The 26,449-nt window shown below is 55.2% G+C and overlaps 2 protein-coding genes across 3 annotated transcripts; one reads left to right on the top strand and one right to left on the bottom strand.

Moving 5' to 3' along the window:
• Nucleotides 1–7,782: 7,782 nt before the first annotated feature.
• Nucleotides 7,783–13,905, top strand: NAGS (N-acetylglutamate synthase). Its single transcript, XM_074940759.1, has 7 exons — nucleotides 7,783–7,861; nucleotides 9,714–9,988; nucleotides 10,069–10,273; nucleotides 10,870–11,050; nucleotides 11,258–11,429; nucleotides 12,059–12,241; nucleotides 13,008–13,905. Exons 2-7 carry the CDS (start codon nucleotides 9,786–9,788, stop codon nucleotides 13,141–13,143), a joined length of 1,080 nt encoding a protein of 359 aa, XP_074796860.1. The 5' UTR covers nucleotides 7,783–7,861; nucleotides 9,714–9,785; the 3' UTR covers nucleotides 13,144–13,905.
• Nucleotides 13,906–14,985: 1,080 nt separating this feature from the next.
• On the bottom strand, nucleotides 14,986–23,508 carry TMEM101 (transmembrane protein 101). Of its 2 annotated transcripts, XM_074940757.1 has the most exons (5): nucleotides 23,331–23,508; nucleotides 20,908–21,088; nucleotides 20,080–20,226; nucleotides 17,051–17,318; nucleotides 14,986–16,853 (listed from the first exon to the last, which is right to left on the bottom strand). In XM_074940757.1, exons 1-5 carry the CDS (start codon nucleotides 23,465–23,467, stop codon nucleotides 16,774–16,776), a joined length of 813 nt encoding a protein of 270 aa, XP_074796858.1. In that variant the 5' UTR covers nucleotides 23,468–23,508; the 3' UTR covers nucleotides 14,986–16,773. The 2 variants fall into 2 exon arrangements, with proteins under 2 accessions (XP_074796858.1, XP_074796859.1); XM_074940758.1 differs by lacking the exon at nucleotides 14,986–16,853 and having other exon boundaries at nucleotides 16,982–17,318.
• Nucleotides 23,509–26,449: the final 2,941 nt, after the last annotated feature.

The following is a 26,449-nucleotide window of genomic DNA, read 5'->3' as shown; positions in this document are numbered from 1 at the left end:
CCAGACGTGGGCGCCCAGAACGCAAACCCAGCTCTCCCTGCATGGCAATGCAAGGCGCCCCCATCGAGGCGTTCCAGACGGGGGCGCCCAGAACGCAAACCCAGCTCTCCCTGCATGGCAATGCACGGCGCCCCCATCGGGGCGTTCCAGACGTGGGCGCCCAGAACGCAAACCCAGCTCTCTCTGCATGGCAATGCACAGCGCCCCCGTGAGGCTATCAACCTATCCCTTAAATGATTTCTGTGTCCGCTGCCCATGAATGGTTTGCCAGTGGCTTTTTATTGCTCCTTATCGAACAAACAGCTTGGGGGAAGGGCCAGGTCCCTTCTCCGTCTCTCTTGGTTTGTGGTCAATGGAGATTTACCCAGCTAAACTCATGGTATCAATTAAAGGAATGCCAGCGAACCCACTGCACAGGACATGCGGCGGGCTGCAAGAGACATGGTAATGGTGCCCTCTAGTGCCAATATCCATGACCTGACATCACCAAGCTTTGTGATGTGCCACCCGTCTGCCGGGCATCACAGCTCCTGGCTGCCAGGTCAAGCAAGAGTCCGATCCCAGCTATGACCCAGCAGCAATCAGCCAAGGTGCATCCATTAAGAGGAAGAGCTGGTGTACACCCAGTCTGGGACGAGAGGTACACCTCCTTGCGGACGAGCATGCTGGCTGGACCAGCTAGCTCAAGAACAGAACCACAGTCCTGGTGCGTGGCAGATGGAGTCACACTCCCTGCTAACGTGGGGATCAATCGAATGCCTGGAAGGCACTCAGCCCCTCGGAGGGGTGCTCAGCACCTGGGACAATCACCCCTAGGGCAATGGGAAGTGCAGCCCTGAGCTAGGTCACTAGAGCCTTATAAAGTACCAAGCCTTGCAGCAGGCAGACACCAGCTCCATCCATCAGGGTGTTCAGGACCTGCGAGCCAAGAATGTAAGAACTGGGTCAGACCAAAGGTCCATCTAGCCCAGTGTCCTGTCTTCCGACAGCAGCCAATGCCAGGTGCCCCAGAGGGAATGAACCGAACAGGCAACCATCAAGTGATCCATCCCCAGCTTCTGGCAAACAGAGGCTAGAGACACCCAGAGCGTGGGGTTGCACCCCTGACCATCTTGGCCAATAGCTGTGAACTTATCTCATTCTTTTCTGAACCTGGTTGTAGTTTTGGCCTTCACAACATCCCCTGGCAATGAGTTCCACAGGTTGACTGTGCATCGTGTGAAGAAATACTCCCTGTTTATTTTAAACCTGCTGCCTGTTAATTTCATTGGGTGAGCCCTAGTTCGCGTGTTATGTAAAGGAGTAAATAACATGTCCTTATTTACTTTCTCCACCCCAGTCAAGATTGTATAGACCTGTCATATTCCCCCCTTAGTCGTCACTTTTCCAAGCTAAACAGTCATAGTCTCATTAATCTCTCCTCATATGGAAGCTCCTCCAGACCCCTAATCATTTTTGTTGCCCTTCTCTGTACCTTTTGCAAGTCCAACAGATCTTTTTGGAGAAGGGGCGACCAGATATGCACGCAGTATTCAAGGTTTTATAGAGAGGCATTAGGATATTTTCTCTCTTGTTATCTATCCCTTTTCTGGCCTGGTTTTTCATTTTTCCCTTTTAAATGTTCCGGCCTGATGAAAGGTGTGGCCAGGACGGACGAGGTGACGGTGAAGACACTGGACTGGGGCCGAACAGGTGTTGGGTCAGTTCCACCATTGGCACCCTGCGTGACCGTTCACTTCTGCGTCTGTTACATGGGGACAGCAATCCTGCCTTGGTCTGGTTAACCCGGAAGCTCTTTGGCACAGGGACTGTCTCCCCACGTGGGTCGGTGCGGCACTGGGCACAATACGGCCTTGAAGAGCAGGGCTTCAGGAATGCAAAACCCATCAGTAGGGTGTGAACGCCCCGGAGACCCCAGAACGTTGGCGTAGGGGGCCAGGAGAGCTTCTCCCACGGCCCTGGCGCCTTTCCGGCGGAGGCATGGCCCCCAGCCGGGCAATGGAGCGAGGCTGCAGTACAGTGCACCCCACACACCTGATTGCCTGCGAGCTCCATTCTGCCCCAGCGTATCCCCTCGAGCCACGCTTCTTCTAGGACATCAGTGTTCTGGCACCACGACTCGCCTACTGCAGCTTTGCCCTTGGTCTCTTTGGGGGAGTTCTGTGTTTTTGAAGATCGGGGCACCTGGCTGAGCACCCTGGAGGCTCAAGTCCTCCTTTATCTGCCTAACAAAGGCAGAGGCTCCCCCCCCACTCCCATAGAATCATTGAATATCAGGGTCGGAAGGGACCTCAGGAGGTCATCTAGTCCAACCCCCTGCTCAAAGCTGGACCAATCCCCAATTTTTGCCCCAGATCCCTAAATGGCCCCCTCAAGGGTGGAACTCACAACCCTGGGTTTAGCAGGCCAATGCTCAAACCACTGAGCTATCCCTCCTCCCATAACCCAGCCTTAACCAGGAGGGGGTTACCGGGCTTGCATGTAAGAGCCAGCTCGGTTCCGAACACTCGGTTCACATCTTCCGAGCATCACAGAGGTCACTGCTATGGGGAGACTTAACAGCAGAGAAGGGGGGAGCTGGCAAAGAGGGATCAGGAGGGTGAAGGGCCTGGCGTGAAAGATGGATCATTGGTGGAGCAGAGGGAGCACAAGGGGTGCAATTCACGTCTGGAACAGAAGTCTGGGAAGGAGCAGAGGTTATAAAGACAAGCAGCTTCTCCTCTGCGTGGGACAGAACAGGAAGCCAGCGCAGGGCGACACAGGCCGATTGCCACAAGGAATCATTGTAGGGCCAGTGTTTTAATGTCTTTTTTTGGGGGGGGGGTATGGAATAAACCTCATGGCATGAGCATGGGGGACAGCAGAGCCCTGACACATCTCATCCAGCTCCACAGGGGGTGAAGGGATGAGAACAGCTTTAAAGCTAATCAGTGAGGGCCCGCAGACGTCAGTCCTGGGTCCAGAACTATTCAATATTTTCGTTAATGACATGGATAATAGAGTGGAGAGGATGCTTATAAAATTTGCAGATGACACCAGGCTGGGAGGGGTTGCCAGCACTTTGGAGGACAGGATTCGAATGCAAAACCACCTGGACAAATTGGAGAATCGGTCTGAATTCCAGCAAGACTAAATTTAATAAAGATAAGTTCAAAGTACTTCACTTAGGAAGGAAAAAAACAGACATGCAACTACAAGATGGGGACTAGCCGGCGAGGTGGTCCTGCTGAAAAGGATCAGGGGTTATAGTGGATCACAAATTGAATATGAAGCAACAATGTGATACAGTTGCGAAAAAGACTAATATCATTCCGGGCTGTATTAACTGCAGTGCCGTATGTAAGACAGGGGAAGGTACCTGCCCCGCTCTGCTCAGCGCTAGTAAGGCCTCAGATGGGCACCACAGTTTGGGAAAGCTGTGAACAAACTAGAGAGAGTCCAGAGGAGACCCGCAAAAGTGATCAAAGGTTTAGAAACCCTGACCTATCAGGAAAGGGTAAAAAATATTGGCATATTTCATCTGCAGAAAAGAAGACTGAGGGAGACCTGATAACAATCTGCAAATATGTTCAAGGCTGTTAGAAAGAGGACACCGAACAATTGTTCTCCACGGCCGCTGAAGGTCGGACAAGAAGAAATGGGCTTGATCTGCAGCCAGGGAGATTTCGATTAGATATAAGGAAAAGTTTTCCAACTCTCAGGGCAGTTAAGCTCCGAAATAGGCTTCCAAGGGAGGTTGTGGAATCCCCATTCCTGGAGGTTTGGAAGAAGAGGCTGGACAAACACCTGTCAGGGATGGTCTGGGGTTACTTGGCCCTGCCTCAGCATAGGGGACTGGACTAGACGACTTCTCAAGGTCCCTTCCAGCCCCACGTCTATAATTCTGTGATCATTTGACTATAATCCCCTCTACTCACTGGCTGCACTTTGGGCTTCCCCTACTGGAGGTGATCCCCCGGCACGTGATGGCAGCTGGAAATAAAAGGGGGCAGAGGCCGCACACGGGCCAAAAGTCACCCTGGCGATTAGAGTTGGGCAGGACGTTTCCATCCGAACATCGTTTCGATGCAAAACGAACTTTACATCAGAACCAAACCTTGCCCCAGGGAACTTGCATTGTCAATCAATTTTTTTCAGCTTTTCAATGGGCGAAAAATCCCAGACACTGAACAATTGTAAGCGAAAACTGACTAGTTTTATTTCTGAAAATGATTTCCAGGAAAAAAAGAGAGGTTCTTCTCTAGGAGACCCCAGAAACCTCCAGATATCTAAGGGATCCCCATCAGCTGATCTTCCCTCCTCAACAGAGACTTCCCAGCCTGACAGCTGGGCCTCCTGTTATTAGAGAACTATATTGGCTCATTGATTCCTTGTGTCTGAATCCATTTGTCTCTTGTCTCCACGTAATCCATGCCAGTGTGGTTTCAGAGTAGCAGCCGTGCTAGTCTGTATCCGTAAAAAGAACAGGAGGACTTGTGGCACCTTGGAGACTAACAAATTTATTAGAGCATAAGCTTTTGTGAGCTACAGCTCACTTCATCGGATGCATTCAGTGGGAAAAAATGCCAGTGTGGTGTGTCACTCGGTCCCTCTCTGGCGGCGGCTGGGCCCCACAGAGATTGATGAGCCTGCTACAGCCGTATCTCAATCCCCACTGCTGACAGCCCACCTGGGGTACAGTGTTACACATCAGTTGGAAACCCCCTGCGACAGACACCATCTTTTCATTCTGTCTGTAAAGTGCCGAGCACCAGCAGGTCCTGGATCCAGGGCGGGGCTCCTAGCCATCGGAAAAAGTCACCTCCCTGACCGACCTAGTTACGCCCATATAAAAAAGGCATAGAGCAGGCCTGAATCTCTGCAGGAAGGTGGCTGCTATGGGTATTGGATGTTAGAATCATAGAATATCAAGATCGGAAGGGACCTCAGGAGGTCATCTAGTCCAACCCCCTGCTCAAAGCTGGACCAATCCCCAGTTTTTGCCCCACATCTCTAAATGGCCCCCTCAAGGATTGAACTCACAACCCTGGGTTTAACAGGCCAATGCTCAAACCACTGAGCTATCCCTCCCCCCAACATTAATCCATTTCCCCCCACCCTCCGATGGCCTTGACTGCTTGCTTTCTCCTATCTATCGACAGCCCCTCTCTATAGAGCAGCTTTCTTTGAAGCTCTCCACTCTCTCCGGGGCACAATCCGCTGCCTTCCTGCTCTTATGTTTACATCAGCTCTTGAGAAATGACAGCAGAACGCACCCACCACATCCCTCTCCCAGCCACCCAAGTGCGAACCCTGGGAAGTCAACAGAAAGCTGGCCCCGGCTCTGATATGCTGTTCCAGGTACACAACGCTGACCCCAACTCACGGCTTTCGGGCACGAAGATATCACGTAGCTAAAAGGCCTTGGCAGGTCATTCTGATAAGACACAAAGTGAGAACGTATCAGGAGCTGCGTCCCACACAGGGCTTCTGGCTTAGTCCAGAGCTTCTCATACTATGGGCCCATCAACGGTCTGGTGAGCCCCTTTGGGTGCTCCAGAGAGTGAAATACATGCATAGACTCCAAGGCTGGATGGGACTCCTGACTAACAGGTCAGAGATCCTCCTCACCCAGAAATCCCTGCATTGAGCCCAGAACGTCTGGGTGACCTACGACATGGATATCGGCAATAGTTGGACACCTAAAAGGTAGAAGGATTAGAGAAGTTGGGAGGGGAGGTGTATTAAAGGAGACAACACAGGACTTGGCTTCTGGACTCCTGGGTTCTGTTCCTGACTTTGCTACCGAGATGCCCTGAGAACACTGCTTTGTACCTCAGTTTCCCATAATAAGTGAAGTAGACAAGATCTGCTGAAAAGCATTCACAGTATTGTTGGGGGGGAATCTCTCTCTTACGACATGGACAGTTGGCAAAGCTCTGTAAAATGGCTAAAAGAAAAGGAGGACTTGTGGCACCTTAGAGACTAACCAATTTATTTGAGCATGAGCTTTCGTGAGCTACAGCTCACTTCATCGGGTGACCTTTTCCTTTTTCTTTTTCTGGTTTGCTGCAAATGCCTACCCCCCGGCTCTGTTGGGGTGGAAGAAAGACAGATGGGCAGACCCAAAACTCCACCCCACTTGTCTCTCAGCAATGCAGCACGCTCGCTTTCTCAAGACTACACTTCAACATGGAACAACTGCAGAAAGGCAGCAGAGGGAAGTGATTTCGATCCTTTTCAATGTGTATAACAAACGGCTTCACTTACTCAGGTTCACCCGGACAGACTCCAATTATCACTAATTACCAGCCACGATTGTTATAAGACTATTTATCAAAGCTTCCAGGAGCATTTGCATGAGAATCAGTCTCATGCATCCCTGTCTACCGCTGTTTCTAGCACTACGCGCTACCATTTATAACACACACACACACCCCGACAGTAACTGGCACATTCCCCCCCACAACTCTCTTTGCTGCTGCTCATGTTCCTTACCGCTTCACCAGCCTGGCCACAGCAAAGGGCTGGGTCCTGACACCCAGTTGCGCTCTAACCATTGGACCCTATTCCAAGGTCCGGGGAAAGAGAGGGTCCAACATTTAGAGCAGGACTGGGAATCAGAACTGCTAAGTGGGAGAGAATAGGGACTAGTGGTTAGAGCAGGCGGACTGGGAGCAGGACTCCTGGGCTCTGTTCCTTGCTGTTGGAGAGAATAGGGTCTAGTGGTTAGAGCAGGCGGACTGGGAGCAGGACTCCTGGGCTCTCTTCCTCACTGTGGGAGAGAATAGGGTCTAGTGGTTAGAGCAGGCAGACTGGGAGCAGGACTCCTGGGCTCTGTTCCTCGCTGTGGGAGAGAATAGGGTCTAGTGGTTAGAGCAGGCGGACTGGGAGCCCGGACTCCTGGGTTCCAGTCCCCTGTTCTGCTACTGACTCCTTGCGCAGTTTCGTGATTCAAGCCCAGATCCACAAAGGTATTTCGGTGCCGAGCTCCCACCCATTCATTATGGCCTTAAACCGTCATTTTCAACAGCAGCCACTGATTGGGGGTGCCCAACTGGAGAGGCCTGCGGCCTGGCACCCCCTCACGCCCCACACACGGCTCTCATCGCGGCCCCCAGGTCGGGCACCCTCTGCCAAGCTGGCCCCAGGATTACTCTCAGGTCAGGCACCCAGTGCCGGCCTGGGCGAGGATGGCACAGCAGCCCAGCCGGGGGCAGAAGCAGGGAAAGCGCCCGGCCAGGCTTAGCAGGTGGGAGCTGGCCCAAGCCCCGGGGGGTGGGGGGGAGGCTCTGATCCCTGCAGGGAGCGGGACGTCCCAACCCGCCGAGCACCTGGCTCTGGCTCCCGGCACGGCCCCGCAGCACGCGCTGGGCTTGCACAAGCCGCTGTTTGCACAGCCCCGTGCCGGGCAGGGGCCAGCGCCCCGGCGGGGAGGCACCTCGGGAGCCGGCCGCTGATTTGCTTGGAGGGGCCTGGAGTGAGGGGGCGGGGACCGGGGGAGGCCCCAGGGTGTCGCCCTGGCCCGGGGCTGGCCCCACTGCAGCCTGCCCGCAGCACCGCCATGGGCTCGCTCAGCGCCGGCTCCGCGGCGGCCTCGGCCGGCCGCCTGCTCTGCGCGCCCGTCCCGCGGGTGCTGAGCGGCCGCGGCCCCCAGCGCCCGGGCGGCCGGCGGCGGGAGAGCCCCGGGGGGCCGACGGGCGCCCGGCTGGAGCTGGCCGGGGCCGGGGCCGGGGCCGGGGCCGTGCCCGCCCCCGTGGTGCGGCGGGACATCCAGGCCTTTCTCCGGGAGTGCGGCGGCGGCCCCAGCGAGGCGGGCCACTGGCTGGCCAAGTTCCAGGCGCTCGGCCAGGCCGGCGGCCGCCCCTTCGCCGTCATCGAGGTGAGGGGGGCGCCGGACCCACAGCTGGGCGGGGCGGCCATGGGGGGCGGGGGTAGAGCCAGGGGCACTGGACCCACAGCTGGGCAGGACCGCCGTGGGGAGGGCAGAGCCAGGGGCACTGGACCCACAGCTGGGCGGGGCGGCCATGGGGGGGGTTAGAGCCAGGGGCACTGGACCCACAGCTGGGCGGGGCGGCCATGGGGGGGGTTAGAGCCAGGGGCACTGGAGCCACAGCTGGGCAGGACCGCCGTGGGGAGGGCAGAGCCGGGGCACTGGACACACAGCTGGGCGGGGCGGCCATGGGGAGGGCAGAGCTAGGGGCACTGGACCCACAGCTGGGCAGGACCGCCATGGGGGGGGGTTAGAGCCAGGGGCACTGGACCCACAGCTGTGTGGGACGGCCATGGGGGGGTAGAGCTAGGGGCACTGGACCCACAGCTGGGCCGGACGGCCATGCGGGGGGGCAGGCACAGCCGGGGGCACTGGACCCACAACTAGGTAGGGTGGGCACGGCCCAGGAGGACAGGGGGATGCAGAGAGGGGGTCAGGCATCGGACCCTGTGAGTGGGGCAAGCAGGGGACGGGTATGGCCCCAAAGCCCAGGGGGGTGCAGAGAGGGGGCAGCAGGGGTGGACGGCTGGGAGATGCTGGGGATGGGGCTGCAGAGAGGGGACACGGGGGGCTTGGAGGGACACATGGGGAGGAGCTGCAGGGCTAACTAAAAAGGGAGCCGGGATTAAAAAGGCAGCCAAGTCAAACGAGAGGCAAGGAAATAGAGTTGGAAGCAACATGGGATTAACCTGTGGGACTCACTGCCTCAGGATATTATCGAGCAGGGGTGGGCAAGTTGTGGCTCATGGGCCACACCTGGCTCGTCAGACCATTTAATCTGGCCCTCGGCTCCTGCCGGGGAGCGGGGTCGGGGGTTTGCCCCGCTCAACTCCCAGGAAGCAGCCGGCATGACCCCCTCCGGCTCCTACGTAGTACATGGCGGCATGGCCAGGGGGCTCTGCGTGCGGGCCCGTCTGCAGGTGCCAGCCCAGATGGGCCCATTTGTCTGCTCCGGCATCACGGGGGGAGCACACTGGGCTGTAGGCACGCAGGGTCAGAGGGGTAATGGCCCAGCCAGTACAGCAGTGCCCAGAGTGCTCCCACCACTTCCTCCCTTCCCACCCCACCCACACCTGGGGGGGCGGCAGCTGTCTTTAGCCAAGCATTGGCCAGGGAGAGGGCACAAGTCCTCGGAAACATTCAGCCCAGCTGTGCCTGATAGCAAGGGTCCAGATAAGGGCCGCTGATAACAGTCTCTGCTAGGGACAAAGGGCACCAAGCCTTACAGGGATTGGGGTGGGGATGGGTTGATGGGGGAGGGGAGGGGAGGGGAGGGGAGGGGGCGATAGCTGTTGTGGGGAGGGGCTGGGAGGGGCAACAGTTATAGTGGGGAGGGGCTGGGAGGGGCCAGGTAACAGCTGTTGTGGGGAGGGGCTGGGAGGGGAGGGCGACAGTTGTAGTGGGGAGGGGCTGGGCGATAGCTGTAGTGGGGGAGGGGAGAGAACAGTCTATTAGGGGAGGCAGGGAGGGGAATTTTGGGCTGCAGCAGGGCCCCAATGTCCCCAGCCACATCGCCCCCCACCCCAGGGCTCTGCACCGGCCCTGCCAGGCCCCAAGCTCACAGCCACCCAGCGCCAGCAGGTGCTCGCAGTTGCAATAGGAGCGGCTCTGCCACGGGCTAACGCGGAGCCAGGGCTGCCCATCTGGCAGCGTCCACCCCAAGGTGCTCGGGGCCCAGGGCGGCGCCCGCCCAGCCTCCCGAGGGCCCTGACACGCGGCTCCCTTGCTCTCCCGGGGGCAGGTGGATGAGGCCGTCTCCCGCTGCAAGGAGACCGTGACCAGCCTGGCCTTCAGCTTGGCCTTCCTGCAGCGCATGGACATGAAGCCCCTGCTGGTGCTGGGGCTGCCGTCCCGGAGCTCCCTGAGCGACACCCTCACCTTCCGGGATGCCAAGGCGCTGCTGACCCAGAACTGCAAGGCCCTGACGGACGCCCTGCGCCAGAACTCCGCTGCGACGATGCCCTTCTTCGGGGCCGGCGCCGTCCTAGGAGCGGAGCAGTCGGCCGCCCACTCCAGGTCAGCCGCTGAGCCTGCAGCCCTGGCTCTCCGTACCCGACCGCTGGCCCCCATTAACACCTCTCTCTCTCTGCTCCCAGCGGGATCTCCGTGGACAGCGACCTGCTGCAGTGGTGCCTGGAGATGGGGAACATCCCCATCATCTGCCCCGTCGGGGAGACCCGCAGCCGCCAGTGCCTGCTGCTGGACTCTGTCGAGGTCACCACCGCTGTCTCCAGGGCACTGCTGCCCACTAAGATCATCTTCCTGAACATGACCGGGGGGATCAGGAACTCTGGGCAGAAGGTGGGTAAGGGCAGCGCAGGGCCTGGCACAGGAGACGCCGGCTCACGCACCCTCTGCTGCCCGGCCATGGGTTCCCATCCCGCCCCTTCTGGTGCCCTGCTTCCCTCCCACCCACCGACGTCCTCCTGCCTGCTGGCCCCCCCTCACCCCCCGGCCGCCTTCCCTTCACCCCTCCCCAGCTCCTGGTAACCCCCTCCTCTGCACGGACCGGGAAGCCACGAGATGGAGCTGAGGAGCGTGGTACACGAATGGGGAGAGGCTGGAGGGCAGGCACATACACATGGGGAGGGACCTTAGGGGGCCCACAGAGGCCTAAGGCTGCTGCTGGGATTTGCCCATCAGCTGGGAGACGAGACGGTCAAAGCAGCCCCCTGCACTGCACCCCTCTACTGGGCTGACCACGGCAGAGTGAGAGCCAACCTTCCCCACCACACCCCATGCCTGCGTTAAGTGTCCTCCACTTGGGTTCAGCAGCTGGGCTGGGCCCATTCCAGGCCTTCCTGGAGGCAGCCGGCCTGGAGCAGGGGACGGGCCAGGAGGGCCTAACCCATGGAGCCATCGCCATCTCCTTGCTGAGCCCCCTCCTGGCCGTGCAGGTGATGGGGAACGTGAACCTGCCCGCCGACCTGGACCTAGTGACCAAAGCCCAGTGGGTGGGCCACAAGGAGCAGCAGCAGGTCAGGGTGATCGTCGACCTGCTGAGCCGCTTGCCCTACGAGGCCTCCGCCGTCATCACCTCTGCCGGCACACTGCTCTCCGAGATCTTCAGCAACAAAGGTGCGTGTGGCTGCCGGGGCCTGCTCCTGCCCCGATGGGCTCAGCCCTGCCTCGCTATCTCGGAGCGGGCGGGCGGGACTGGGGAGCTGAGCTCGGCTGGAGAATTAGCACCGGCGCGGCTGGCGAATGGAGCAGGAATCAGAGCGCTGTTGCTCTGCGGGAGATCGTCCGAGTGAGCAACGCCCTTGCTCTTCCCTTTGGCTCCAGGCTCGGGGACCCTGTTCAGGAACGCCGAGCGTATGCTGCGGGCCAAGAGGCTGGAGGAGCTGGACCAGCAGCGCCTGGTCTCCTTGATCAACACCTCCTTCGGGAAGACCCTCCGAGGGGACTATCTGGCTTCCATACGGCCCAGGCTGCACTCGATCTACTTCTCAGAGGGGTAAGGAGGCCCCCTGCGCGTCTGTGCTGGGCCCAGGAGCTCTAGGAGCAGGCAGGCAGAGGGCTATTTAAGAAGGGGAGAGATCCCTAATCAGCCACTTCTAGGGGCAGCCCCTGGGGTGCAGAGTGGCCCTAGCGTCTGGCTGAAGGCCATTAGTTCTGGGGATTGTCTTGTATCCCAGAGGTCTGAAAACCTTCCCTGCCCCCCTTTCTCCGCTTAGACAGGAGACTCTTGGGGCCAGGGATTGTCTCTCCCTACGTGCAGCACCTCACACCACGGGGCCAGCTAGGGCCTCTACCCTCTCATGCAGCATGAGATGGGCCTACGAAAGGCAAGTAACAGCCTTCCCGGCTGGCTCCTGTTGTAGAGTACAGACCCAAACCCCAGAGCCTCTGAACCTTGGGGCCATTCAAAAGCCAGGCACAAAGTGGTTATTTCCTGTAGTGCCTGTGAGCTACTGCAAGCGGAGAGCTGGGGTAACCCTAGTCGCAGCTGCGTGGGCCCAGGGGAGTGAGGGAGGGAGAACAGAAGGTGCAAAATCTCCTCCCTTCCTCTTGGAAGCCTTCCCTGCCACGCAGAGTCTGTTTGTGCCGCTCCCAGGCCCGCTCACCCTGCCCTTTGTCACCCAGCTACAACGCAGCAGCCATCATCACAAAGGAGCCGGTCCTGGGCGGCATGCCGTACTTGGACAAGTTTGTGGTCAGCTCCACCAAGAAAAGCCAAGGCTCCGGCCAGATGCTGTGGGAGTGCATACGGCAGGACCTCAGGACCCTCTTCTGGAGGTCTCGCGTCACCAACCCCATTAACCCCTGGTAAGTGGAAAGGGGAACTGAGCAGAGCAGCATTTCCATTGAGAATGCCACCCTCCTGGTGGACACCGACACAGATGCACATCTGTTCTGGGCTCAAGTTTTAAACACACTAATGGTTCTCCTGCTATTCGAGCCCTGGGCTCCCCAGCACACAGCTCTGCCAGTGCCCCACAACCCTGCCCTGCAGACCCCTGCTATCCCAGCCCTGGGCTCCCCACACCCAGCTCTGCCAACACCCCACAACCCTGCCCTGCAGACCCCTGCTATTCCAGCCCTGGGCTCCCCACACGCAGCTCTGCCAATGCCTCTTACCCTTACTTGCGGCTCTGCTCCCCACACACACCCAGCTCTGGCAGTGCCTCTCACTCCTGACTGCAACGCCCCTGCTACAGCAGGGCTGGGCCCCTCCACCACTCCGCTGGTGCAGCTGTACTCTGATGCACAGCACCCCCTACTATACCAGGCCTAGGTTTCCCATGCCACCCTGCCAATGCCCCTTAACGCTGACCTGTACCCTCCTCCCACTCACTGTGGACCTCCCCCTTTGTAAAACAGAATTACCACTACTATGCTACTTACAGAGGGGCTGCAAGGATACAATCACGGATGTCTAGGAGGGACTCAGATACTCTGAGTGCCCAGCTAGATACAGTGGGCGGCAAGTCTGACCCAGTATTATCCCTGTAATTGTATCAACGGACGCTCCTGTTGCTCTATGGGATACAGATACGGCTCTGGGACTAAGCGTTTGTTTTGTTCCCGTCAGGTATTTCAAGCACAGTGATGGAAGCTTCACCGACCACCAGTGGATCTTCTTCTGGTTTGGACTGTCCGACTTCCGGGATTCCTACGAGCTGGTAAACCATGCAAAATCCATTCCAGATTCATTTTGCAAACCATAGGGCAATCTTACTAGGTCAGAGTGAGTGCGGAGCAGGTCGGGCTTGGGAGGAGTCAGGCTTTTGTACCTCAAGACTGGATAAGAAGAAACAGCTCAGAATGGCCAGCCATGCATGGAGCTGCATGCACCTTCCCAGAGAAATAATTGGCACGAAGAACCCTCTTGGCCAATTCAGCACCCAGCTTTTCCCTAATAAAGTGCTAGTGAAGCCTGCATTGTGCAGACTGTTGCCAAGAGAAGTTAGAGCGAGGGGGTCGGGACTCTTGGGTTCAAGTCTCATCTCTGCCACTGACTCACTGTGGGACCTTGGCAAGGTCACTTCCCCTCTCTGTGCCTCACCTTCCCGACCTATAAAATGGGACCAACAAGGCTCCATTAATGAACGTGTAAAAAGAGCAGCGACATCTTTCCTTACAATCCTGTGGAACAGCAAGTAGGAGTCACACACAAGCTTGTATTTATAGGAGCCAACAGCCTGGGAGTGGAGTTTTACATACAATGTGTACAGCAGAAAACAGACAACAAGAGTAGCTGGAAAGCATCAACTTTTAATGTGATTTTTGGCTTCTTTTTCAAGGTGTCTCGCCTTTCTTTAGTGTGATGTTAGGGTCTTACTGCTTTCTCCTTAACCAGTGCCTAAGGCTACTGGGCACCAAAACTGATTGACAAATGTCAGCTGGGAACTTCAGAGCGACCAAAGGGACACAGACACCAAACCACCAGTGAAATTCCAGCTAATGCCTCTAGCCCCTTTGAAAACCCCACATGTAAACAGGGGGTAAAATTGTCAGAAGTTGACAACTGATTTAGTTGGGGATTGGTCCCGCTTTCAGCAGGGGGTTGAACTAGATGACCTCCTGAGGTCCCTTCCAACCCTGATCTTCTATGAAGTGACAAAGGCCCATATTTGTAAAAGTATTTAGGCATTGATGCACTCAGCATTGCGACACCTAACTGATTTAGGAACCTAAACCTCATTTTAAGAGCCTAAATCCTATTGACTGTCAATGGGATTTTGGCACCTAAGTGCTTAAATCCCTTTTGAAAATGAGATGTCGGTTCCTAAATCAATTAGGTTTCACTGAGCACCGCAATGCCTAAATACTTTTCCAAATCTGGGCCTAAGTGACTTAGCAGCCTATGGCCCATTTTCAAAAGTGACTTAGAAATCTAAGTCTTATTGTCAGGGGGATTTAGGCTCCTGAGCAACTTTTGAAAATGGAAACAGGTTCCTAAGTCCCCTGGACACTTTTGAAAATGCTACCCAGATCACAAACTTACTCGTCCATGGGCAGCATCCCTGGCAGTGAAATATTTAAATGTCAAATTGCTAGATATTTGCCATGAATCTACCGTGAACTCTTGCTAGTCAGCCAGTAACGAGCAAGAGAAGTAAGTCTGAGATGATCTGTTTAAGCACTAGCATCACCTGTGGCAGGGTTAAAGGAGAACCTGTCTGGTTAAGTGCCATGAACCTGCAATGAACTCTTAAAATGCCAGCGCTACCCAACGTGAGCACCAGTAAGCCCGAGCGGAAATGTACAGGTACCATAGCTTCAACTCGTTAGGCACAAGCTAAAAGCAACGTACATGTGAAGCAGAAGATGGGAGACGTTGTTCAGATAGGAGAGGAGCTGGGCAGCAGGACTCAAGACCTGGGCTTGGTTCCCAGCTCTGCCACAGATTTCTTGCATGACCTTGGGCAAGGCAGTTCATCCTCAGTTCCCATAACAACACGGCCGTGCCTCAGAGGGGTGGTGGAGGACAAATCAATAAGTATCTGGGAGGTACTAGGTATTCCACTGACACCCGACACCTCTCAAAGTCAGCCTGCTTATTTAGGTGCCTAACTTTGTTAAAAAATTCTGGCCTATATGTCTCTCTTGCCACCTTAAGTAAGTTGGTGGCTTAAGTAAGATCTGACGTTCTGGCTCTGGAGCGGAAACGCAGCTGAAGTTTCCTCCGTTCACATGCCTGTGATTCGGGGGAAGACAGGAAGGATGGCCCAGTAGTTAGGGCACAAGCCTGGATTCGGACGACTCAGGGTCTGTTACCTGCACAGCCATGGACACCAAGGGTTACTTTAGGCCTTTGAGTCTCAGTTCCCCATCCGTAACATAGGATTAATAGACATGGCTCAGCAGGGGTGTGTGGGATGAACATAGTAAAGCTTGTGAGGTGCTCAGATAACAGTAATGGGGACCAGAGAAGTACCACCTTGATTAAAGCCAAACAATGTCCGGTAAGAAATAAAACTCAAGGGATGGAGTTAAAAGCCTTTTCTCATTTAATCATCAGAAATACATGATGGGGAAAGTGGTGTAGAAAACAGGGAAGACTCAACAGCAGGTCAAAGTGGAAGGCTTGATCTAGGCAGTTGAGACAATGCCCGTGTTTAAGAGCTCTCCTTAGGCGGGCAGGGCACTGAAGCTAGAGAGATCCTGCATGCAGCTGGCCTTGCAACAAAAGACAAATCAAACCTGGTGGCAGGAGGCCCTCATGGGGCAAAGGCAGCATGTGACCTTATAACATGGAGCGCAGTCTCCCAACCTGCCCCTGACTCTGACAATCACTAGCCAGGGTTGTAAGACATGGAAATGGGGGGTTGGGAACTGGACTTTTCTCCCCTTTCAAGCTTCCCTTCCTCGCTCAGTCACTCCACCCCAGCACTCTGGAAATCCCACCTCTCTTAGGGGGACGGGTAGCAGCTCCCCTCTCGATGAAGCTGTTCTTTCCCCCAGGCTTTGGCAGGCAGGATTGTCCGGTTGTAAAGCAGCGTCCATCTGCTCCCTCCATTGGGCTGTGCTAGGAGACAAGCCAATGCACAACGGATTCACGTGCATGCTCCAATGATGGACTTGAGATAGCATGAACATATGCACACAGAGCGGGAGGAGAGGCAAAATTATTCCCTTCTCATCTCTGGAACAGCTTCCTTCTCCCTCTCAAGAGCATTGAGGGTTGTTCCCCTTTGAAATCGCTCCTCTCCACAGCACTGCATCCTTTCAGGGAGCAGGGTTTCTTTGTAACCACATGAAATTGCTTAAGTAATGGAGTACCTAATGACTCCTTAAGGTGCCACCGGACTCCTTGTTTTTGTGGATACAGACTAATACGGCTACCCCCTGATAATGGAGTACGGGTACTCTGGCTTGGCCACTGGCCTACTGGGTGATCTTGGGCAAGTCACGTCCCCGTTCAGTGCCTCGGTTTCCCCATCTGTACAATGGGGATAATGACACTGACCTCCTTTGTAAAGCGCTTTGAGATCTACTGATGCAAAGTGCTAAATAAGAGCTAGCTTATTATTACCGTTCTCCCCACCCACCACACACAAACAACGGTCCCCACACACCCCACTCATTGCAACCAATATGCAGAGTTCACCAAAGACGATGAAGGGGCAGCGTTGAAGTCCCCCATTCAGTTCACCATTGGCTTCTTTCCAGTAACCAATCATCTGGCTCTCCAGAGGGACTCCAAAGCTTCCAGGATCCACTCCTCCTTTCAGCAGAGGAATTATGCTCCTCATACCACTCATGGAGCTAGTCTGACCCTGTGGGCAGCTGTTCTACAGTGTCCGGGAGGAGCCCTCCCCTTTGCTGCTACGCAGAGCCAGAAGAGTGAGGTTCTATAGGGCTGTGCTTAAAATACCTGTCAAAGTGCGATGAAGGACTAACGTGCTCGAGAAGGAGGCAGCCGCTGAGTCCCCTGGCCCGTCAATGGGAAAAAATCAAATAGGAATTTTTTAAAGTAGTAAAAAAAGAATAAATAATGGTGATTTTAAAAAGAACCTAATCCCATCCCCTCCCCCAAACTGCAGAGCCCTCCCCCAAGCCTGTCCTATCTGCCCCCACATGTCCCATCTCAACCATCCGTGGCCAAGATGATGATAGCCCCGAAGATACCAATGTTCTGCCCGATGAGTTTCATCTGGTTCCAGAACTCGACGCGCCGGGAGTCATGCCAGTAGCCGAGGTTCCCATCAATGAACAGGATGACCAGGGGCAGGATCACCGAGAGGATCTGGGCGGCTGTGCTGATGTAATAGCCGGACAGGAATGACAGGGCCAGCACCCCATAGAGGATGAAGAGTAGCTGCAGGGTGATCTCCCCACCTAGGATGTGGTTGAGGTAAGCCAGACGATCCTCTTTGCTGTGCTGGAGGGAATAGGCCTGTAGGGTACAGTGGAACAGTAAGCCAAGAGGTAGGAGCAAATTCATACACTCTGAATATGTCTGTACTGCAGTCAGGATGTGTGACTGCAGCACAGTTAGACATATCCAAGCTAGCTTTGATCTAGCCCCGTCCGGCCAGGACCATGGGTACATATTCCAAACTCCCTCCCCACCCCGCCCAGTGGCACACATACAAAATGGGAAATGACTGCCTAGGCAGGAGTACTATGGAAAGGGATCTGGGGGTCATAGTGGATCACAAGCTAAGTATGAGTCAACAGCGTAACACTGTTGCAAAAAAAGCAAATATCATTCTGGGATGTATTAGCAGGAGTGTTGTAAGCAAGACACGAGAAGTAATTCTGCTCTACTCCACGCTGATTAGGCCTCAACTGGAGCATTGTGTCCAGTTCTGGGCGCCACATTTCAGGAAAGATGTGGAGAGATTGGAGAAAGTCGAGAAAAGAGCAACAAAAATTATTAAAGGTCCAGAAAACATGACCTATGAGGGAAGATTGAAAAAATTGGGTTTGTTTAGTCTGGAGAAGACTGAGAGGGGACATGATAACAGTTTTCAAGTACATACAAGGAGGAGGGAGAAAAATTGTTGTTCTTAGCCTCTGAGGATAGGACAAGAAGCAATGGGCTTAAATTACAGCAAGGGCGGTTTAGGTTGGACATTAGGAAAAACTTCCTAACTGTCAGGGTGGTGAAGCACTGGAATAAATTGCCTAGGGAGGTTGTGGAATCTCCATCATTGGGGATATTTCAGAGCGGGTTGGACAAACCCCTGTCAGGGATGGTCTAGATAATACTTAGTCCTGCCTTGAGTGCAGGGGACTGGACTAGATGACCTCTCGAGGTCTCTTCCAGTTCTACGATTCTATGTTGCTGCAGCTTCACTGCTATCATTACTAAAGCTAGCTCAGGGATGTCTACGTGTGGGTGCAGTCACATCTCCCAAGTGCAGCGTAGATGTATCCACAGCCTTTCATCCCAAAAGGCTTTGGGGATTGTGTGCGCAATGGCAGCTGCTTAACGGCATGCACCCAATTAGTACCCAGCAGTTTAGGGGTGCAGGAGACCAACTGAAACTGAAGGAGGCACAATGCAATTCATAGAGTATAGGCCAAAAGGGACCATTATGATCATCTAATCCGAGCTCCGGCATAGCATATCAGGACTTCCCGGAATTAATTCCTGCTTCAAGCCTGCTTGTGCTTGAACTAGAGTGGATCTTTTCGAAAAACAGCCAACCTCGATTTAAAAATTTTCTAGCGATGGAGAATCCTCCACAACCCTCAGCAAATTGTTCCAGTGGTTAATTACCCTCACTGTTAAAAATGCATGCCTTATTTCCAGTCTGAATTTGTCCAGCTTCAACTTCCAGAAACTGGCTCTTGTAGATCTTTGTCTGCTAGATTGAAGAGCCCATTATCAAGTGTTTGTTCCCCTTGTAGGTACTTCCAGACTGTAGTCAGGTACCCCCTTAATCTTCTCTTTGTTAAGCTAAACAGACTGAGCTCCTTGAGTCTCTCACCATCAGGCAGGTTTTCTAACCCTTTAATTCGTCTTGTGGCTCTTCTCTGACCCCTCTCCAATTTATCAACATCCTTCCTGAATTGCGGGCAACAGAACTGGGCACAGGATTCCAGCAGTGGTCACACCAGTGCCAAATACCGAGGTAAAATAACCTCCCAACTTCTACTCGAGATTTGCCAGTTTATTACTAGTCTGAATGTATCTAGCTTCAACTTCTAACCATTGGATCTCATTATAGTTTAATCATCAGCCTGGAATTTGGCCAGGAGACTAAAGTTAATAGCTGACTTTTGCACAAAGCACCATGGGATCAGGATGCCAGTTTTACATCCCCTTTCTGAAAGGCGGTGGCACAGTGCCCCCTGCTGTCATGCTGGGGGTTCTGATTAAACACAGCCTCAGCAGGAAGGAATAGTGCCTGCTACTCAATCAGACAGTAACCACAAAGACTAAGGGCATAACTGGTGCCAAAATACTATCTCCATTTCTCTGCCTCCTCAACCCTGCAGGGCTGTTCTTAGGGGATCATGGAAGCTGATGCTCCTCCCACAGAGCCAATCCACTGCTTCTGTTTCTGTCCAGTCTCTGGCTTTCTAAACACCCCAGAATCCTTTGCAGTAGGCTGCAGGGGTGTCCAAAGGAGGTGCAGTTGGCAGCCAGTGCAAAGAATTCTAGAACCAGTGTGACACCCAAAGGCGCCTTGCTGCACCTGAATGAACAAAAGTAGGAAGTAGCAAAAAAGTCCACAGGCAGAGCAAGCAGGTCAGGGCTGGGCAGTAACCATGGCAGCTGGGGTGTTTCTCTGGCAACAGCCCCTTCTAGTCCAAGGGACACCCTAAGTGGCCACCTGTGCCCCACAGATAATCCCTCCAGCTCTGAAGGGCCTGCCGACAAGAAAGAACAGCAACAGATGTGCAAACTGTAAATATCCATATTGCCTCTGCTAACAAGCAAAGAGGCCAGAGGCCTTGTCTGATCTCCCCCCAGCTGTGACACAAGCTGCTCCAACACCCACACTTTCCCAATTGCAGCTACAGCCACATGCAAAGTGCTAAATCCCAGTTTCTTTCTGATCACCCCACTTAGTCCCCCCGCTCTGGTGATTCCAATGCAAGCCAACGCATGCTGGCTAGCAATGGCAGAGCTGTGCATGGAAGCCAGCTCTGAGCTAAGTCCACCGTGGCACCAGCCAGCTCCTGCCCCTCTGGGTACACACCACGCAGATGAGGTAGATGCCGAGGAAGACCTGCCCGGTGGACTGCAGGGACCTGCTCCGTGGCTTCTGACGATAGATCTCACCAGCCCCACTCGCCAAGATCAGGAACCCCCCAATGATAGCTATGGTTCGTGAGTACATCCTCACCTGCAGGGGGAATCACACAGTGTGTGTATCAGTTAGTGACTGGGAAATAAAAAGGAGCCCCATAAACTTAAAAGAAGTAAAAGAACGAGGCATTTAGATACATGAAAACAGCATCTGCAGGGGCATTACACTGGATACAGACCTCTCATCTTCACGTTTCGGGGCACAAGCTGATCATCAGCTGAGGTCAGGAAGAAAGCGTGTAGGCTTGTAGTTAGGTGCACTATGCAATCTCACTGAAGCAGCTGCTTTGGCCACGAGATAGCGGACTAGCAGGATCAAAATGGGGGCAGAGGTGGAGGGGAAGAAAAGGGTGATGGGGATAATTCTTGCTCTCACTGAAATAACAACATGGAGACTGAAGCCTTCTTCTGTTCACAAAGCAGATGCAACCCAGGCATTAGCAGGGCAAGCTTCCCCTTACACCGTCCTGATCTCAAGGAGCGAGGGAGCACTTCGGTCTCTACGGCCTCTTAATTCCTTGCCCTCCCTGCTGGAAGAGCCAACAAGGAGGCTCAATGATGATGAAAGCTTCACTTGGATGTTGGGGCCTGGACTGTACACTCATTTCAGATAGGCCAAACACTCCAGAGTTACTAAGCGAGGCTGGCATGGGGACAGACGAGAGGCAGCTGCCCCCTAGCTGATCAGCCACCCAGGGAATTCTGACAAACACCTCACCTTCAACCAGTCACCGTAGTGCACATAGCCCCCGATATACGCCGCGTACGTGCTGACGGCCAGCTGAAGAGCAGCTCCCAGTGCAAACCACCTGCGCTTCACCCCAAAGGACATGAAGCTGGCACACAACACCGCTGCCCCCATGTCCAAGTACAGATAAGGGACGGGGATGTCGGGTTTCCTACGGGAGACAAGGAAGGAGCTTCAATCCAGTTGGACATTTGAGGAATCAAGTCATACAACGTAAGCAGGACAAAGCAACCACAACCCTCCATCCGCATGTGAGCCCAGGGTGCCCAACTGTGTTTGGGCACTGCCTTAGGAAGAACTCTGCTCTCAGGCTGGAGATATTAGAGACCTGAGCTGTCTCTCTCACATTAGCCTGTGAATAAATGTCCAACTGACAGCTCTGGACAGGGAGGTCCCTGTATTTCTCCTGGAGTATGTACAGGTCAAATAGTGGCAAGGCAAGTTTCCACACGTCACCCCATCAGCATGCCTCAACTGCAGCCTTCTCTAACAATAATATAATAATCCCATGCTCTTATACAGCTCTTTTCTTCCATAGATCTCAAAGCACTTTCCAAAGGAGATCAGTATCATTATCCCCATATTACAGAGGGGCAAACTGAGGCGCAGAGAGGAGAAACAAATCTACCCAAAAAATAAAATATAGTAAGTTCTCCAGGGCAAGGACTGTCTATTATTGTACTTGTACAGCGCCTAGCACAATAGAGGCCCATCTTGGTTGGCCCATAGGCACTACCATAATAAACATGAGTAATAATGATATGCAAAATACCCAAGGTCACCCAGCAGGCCAGTGGCAGAGCCAGGAATAGAACTCACATCTCCTGAGCCCTAGTCCAGTGATCTATCCACTAGGCAACACTGCCTCCCCTAATGCCTACCATGAATGGAAGGGAGGCCACTCAAATTATCCAAGCTTGCTGTTCCACGTGTTCTGAAAATAAGCTCAAAGCCATTCACAGTGCCTCTCTGGGTGACCCAGCACCACACCAGTGCCATCAGAAAGGCTCCACCTCTAACTCCCCAAAGGCACATGCAGGGCTACAGGGTTTCCACTCCAGCATTAGCTGCATCTGGGTATTGCAGTACAAATAGGATTGCCACCTTTCTAATTGCTGGTAATGGGCCCTGCCCTGACTTTTTCCCCTAAGGCCCCACCCCTGCTCCACCTCTTCCCGTGAGTTCCCACCCCCTTCTCCACCTCTTCCCCCAAGGGTTCACCCATCACACACGCCTCTCCCTTCCTTGCTGGCTGGATCCACCCCACCACCACCCGGGCTCCCTCTGCTGATCCAGGGCTGGGACAGGAGCTGCTGCAGGCTAACAAGGAGCCTGCGGGCAGGTAGGAAGCAGCCCCCAGCTAAGCAGGGGCTGGGTTAATGACCAGGCACTTCCCCCCACCTCGCAGTAAGTGAACTTTAGAAAACCAGGCACCCTAACCAGGAAGAGTCTAGCCCCTCACATAAGCAATAGCGAAGCACCATGAGGTAGGTACAGTAAGGAAGGATTTAGAGCCTGAGCTAGAGTCCCTGGGCTTAAGGCAGAGCCTTGATGTTCTTTTAGCACCAGCAGATGCAAGGCCATTAACCAGACCATGCCTAGGAACAGCGTGTAGCCCAGTCAGCTGCTGGCCTTCCGGGGACCAATTCTCACCCTACCTTTAACCCTGCCCTTCCCCATGACCCCAACACCCCCCTCCCCAGCTATCCTCACTCTCACCCCCATCCCGAACCCTCTCCTCCTCCCCCACCCATGACCCTGACTCCATCGATCCTAACGTCTACCTTCTCCTCCCCACCCCGGACTCCTCCCCTGCCCTTCTCCCTCCTGACTCCACCTCACCCCCGACTTCTTCCCTTCTGGCTCCTCCCCACCCCTGACTGCTCCCCTGCCCCACCCCCATCCCTCCTGGCCCCTCCCCCACCCCCGACTCCTCCCCCATCCCTCCTGGCCCCTCCCCCATCCCGCCTGGCCCCTCCCCACCCCCGACTGCCGCCCTGCCCCTCCCCCATCCCTCCTAGTCCCTCCCCACCCCCGACTGCTGCCCTGCCCCTCCCCCATCCCTCCTGGCCCCTCCCCACCCCCGACTGCTGCCCTGCCCCTCCCCCATCCCTCCTGGCTCCTCCCCACCCCTGACTGCTCCCCTGCCCCTCCCCCATCCCTCCTAACTCCACTCCACCCCCGACTGCTCCCCTGCCCCTCCCCCATCCCTCCTAACTCCACTCCACCCCCGACTCCTTCCCTGCCCCTCCCCCATCCCTCCTGGCTCCTCCCCACCCCCGACTGCTGCCCTGCCCCTCCCCCATCCTTCCTGACTCCACCTCACCCCCCAACTCCTCCCCCACCCCTCCTGGCCCCGCCCCCATCCCGCCTGACGCCCCGGCCCCGCCCACCTGCGGGCGTCGGCCCGCTCGGCGAAGAGCATGAGGGCGCTGAGGCAGTTCCAGAAGGGGAAGCGCGTGAGCAGCACCGAGCCGAGCTGCATCAGCAGCCGCAGCAACCGCCGCCGCCGAGCCCCGGCCGCCGCCATCTTAGTGCGGGGCAGCCCGGCCGGTCCGGCAGCGCGCTTCCGCTCGCGTCCGCGCCCACACCTGCCCGGCCGGAAACGCGCCCTGCCAGCACGGGGGTTCCGGCCACGGGAGGTTCCCCTGGGAGGTGCGGGGGTGGGCGCAGGCTCCCTCCAGCGCCGCTGGAGTCGATGCCCCCCCCCTCACTGCGGGACATTACAGGGCCCGGCCAGGGGAAGGGCAGCCCCCCCCCCACGCCTGCACCAGCTAGCTGCTTCGAGGGAGAGAGAACCCAGGAGATCTGCTCCCCTCCTCCCCCTGCTGGGAACAGAACCCAGGAGTCCTGTCTCCCACCCCCTCCCGGTTCCAACCCTGTACCCCTTTCCCTGCTAAGGGCTGGCAAGAGAACCCAGGAGTCCTGACTCCCAAACCCCCTGCCCAATGCATGCACCTCCCTATTCCCTGCTAAGGGCTGGCAACAGAACCCAGGAGTCCTGACTCCCAATCCCCTCCCCGCCCCATTCCTTTCCAAGAGCTGGGATCAAACCCAGGAGTCCTGACTTAGTCCCTCCTCTAGCCACCACTCCCCTCCCACAAGAGGGAACAAAACCCAGGAGTCCTGACTCCCAATCCCCTCCCTGCCCCATTCCCTTCCAAGAGCTGGGATCAAACCCAGGGGTCCTGGCTTAGTCCCTCCTCCAACCACCGCTCCCCTCCCACAAGAGGGAACAGAACCCAGGGGTCCTGACTCCCAATCCCCACCCCCTCACCCTCAGCCCCTAAACCCCAGCCCCTTCCACAAGCTGGGATTAGACTCCAGGAGTCACGGCTGGGTCAGTCCCCACCCTGCTGTCACGCTCCTCTCCCCGTCCTTCAGTGCTGCCCTGGGAGCGCTTGCCATATTTCTAGCTGATAATCGGTCAATAAACCCTAGCCCTGGGCTCTCAGGTGCCAGCCTGCAGCTTTGCCCATCGGTGTAGATGGTTCCGTGGGAGAATTCACCTCTTTCTCCCTTCGCTGGCTGGGGGACCCCGGACGGACCTACAGAGAGCTCAGGCCTGCCAAGAACACCTTACATTTTGCTCCTGCAGCTGGTGAATTCCAGCGTGATGGGGGGATTAATTAAAAATGTGGGATTATGGGATGCTGGCTTCCTGCCCTTAGTGTGTGTTTTCTGCAAATGCAGTAAATCCAGCTTTAGGACGCAGAGCTGGCTGCAATGTCAGCGGATAATACCTGAGCTCACTTAGATTGGGGATGAGATGGTAGAGGGATGGGGGACCAATGATCTTCTGTTCAAGGGCATTTCAGTCTGGGCCCTGGACTTGTGATGGGCCAGATTTCCCCCACTCTCGTAACTGGCTTCACTGCTATTTGACTAACAGCCAGGTTTCCAAGGGCTCAGCACCCATGTATGTGTATTACAGATTCCCCCTCTGTGCTGACCCACAGAGAACAAGGCCATTGCAGGCATCAATTATCAAACCTACCTCCAGCTGTACCAGCTCCCACTTTTAGCTCTGGAGGTCCTGGTTCAGCCCCCCTGGTGCTGGTACATATGACAGCCCTCACATGGGCACCTAGATAGGTATTAGATTTGCAGAAGCGATGCTTACAGCTGGGTTTTCCAAGCAGCCCAGCACCCAACACATACAGCTGTTTGGAAAAACCCAGCTACTTACCTTGCTGCCTAAATGGGGGGGCTGAGCACTTGTGAAAATGTGGCCTGTCCCCCAACCCCTTCTGGGCCTTAAACAAGTTGATGGGGTTCCAGCCAATGAGCAAAATTCTCCTCTTCGCCTGAACCGCAAACGCTCGTACGCAGGCGTGTAACTTTACACGCAGGAGTAGCTCCGCTGAGTTCAATACTCTCCCTGCTAACGAGTAGAGTCCCCCACCGCCTCCATACGGAGCCTGGTCTTACGGCCCAAGCTCTGGCCAGGACATTTTCAAAGGGCAGGTAGGTTTAGAGAATTAGGGTTGCCTAGCTTTGAATTGTACTTGAACTCATTCCATGTGCGTCTTACCAGTTCTCAGCCTAGACCCAGGCGCTGCCATGCCCGTTGGCATTAGGGAAGTTGTGTGCATAATACCCTGTGCAGGGCATTCAGTCTGCACTCCACAGAGACAAGGGTGTCCCAACCAGGAGCGAAACGGAAAGGGACATGCAAGAGGAAGGCTGGGCTTGTGGAGCGGCACTGGACTGGAAAAATCTGGCTTCGCATCCCAGCTGGGTCACAAATTTCCAGCATGACCTTGGTCAGGCTTTCAAGTGGTCACCACCCATAACTGGGGTCAGGTTTTTAGACGCCCAGAGCCCTGGGGACATGTGTGTCCAACAGCCATCCTGTTGAGCACGTTGGAAAATGCAGCCCTAGCCTTCAGCTTCCTGTCTGTAAAATGGGGATAAGATTTCACCTGGGCACGGTGGAGATAAATCCAAAACCACTTAAGAGGTGCTCAAATAACAATACTTAGACCGTTCCATTAATAGGGCTCACAGCCGTTTGGAAAGGAAGCCAGGGCCATTACCCCCATTTTACAGATGTGGAAACTGAGCAAGAGAGGGAAAGTGACCCCCTAGGTCAGAAGTAGAGCAAGAAACAGAACCCAGGTTTCTAGAGTCTCAGTTCACCACCCGGCATGCTTACTACACTGGTGGGGGGACCAAGAGGCACATTTGGCCCAGCGATCATTTCACGGTATCTCACTATCCCCTACTGGCCCTGGATTCAGGAAACAAGACCTGCCTGGCCCTTTAATCAGCACCGAGACATTAGAAGAGGGGAGAGAGTTTGGAGAGACCAGTGGAAAACGCTGCCAACCAGCATCACTGGGCCCGGAAGCTCCCTGGGGCAGGGGCTGTCTCTCTGTGCTGTACACACAGAATGAGGGGGCCCTGCTCCAGCACCTTGGGATGCCTTGGCCTGTTGCAATACACACAGTAAACAACACACACGCACCCAGGAAAACCAGATTTTATTTCTTTTCCACGACAGGATTAT

Source organism: Natator depressus, chromosome 27 (assembly GCF_965152275.1).
Source record: "Natator depressus isolate rNatDep1 chromosome 27, rNatDep2.hap1, whole genome shotgun sequence".
In the NCBI taxonomy this organism is placed as follows: domain Eukaryota; kingdom Metazoa; phylum Chordata; order Testudines; family Cheloniidae; genus Natator; species Natator depressus.
Note: the sequence above shows the minus strand (reverse complement) of the source record. Positions and strands in the feature narration are given on the sequence as shown.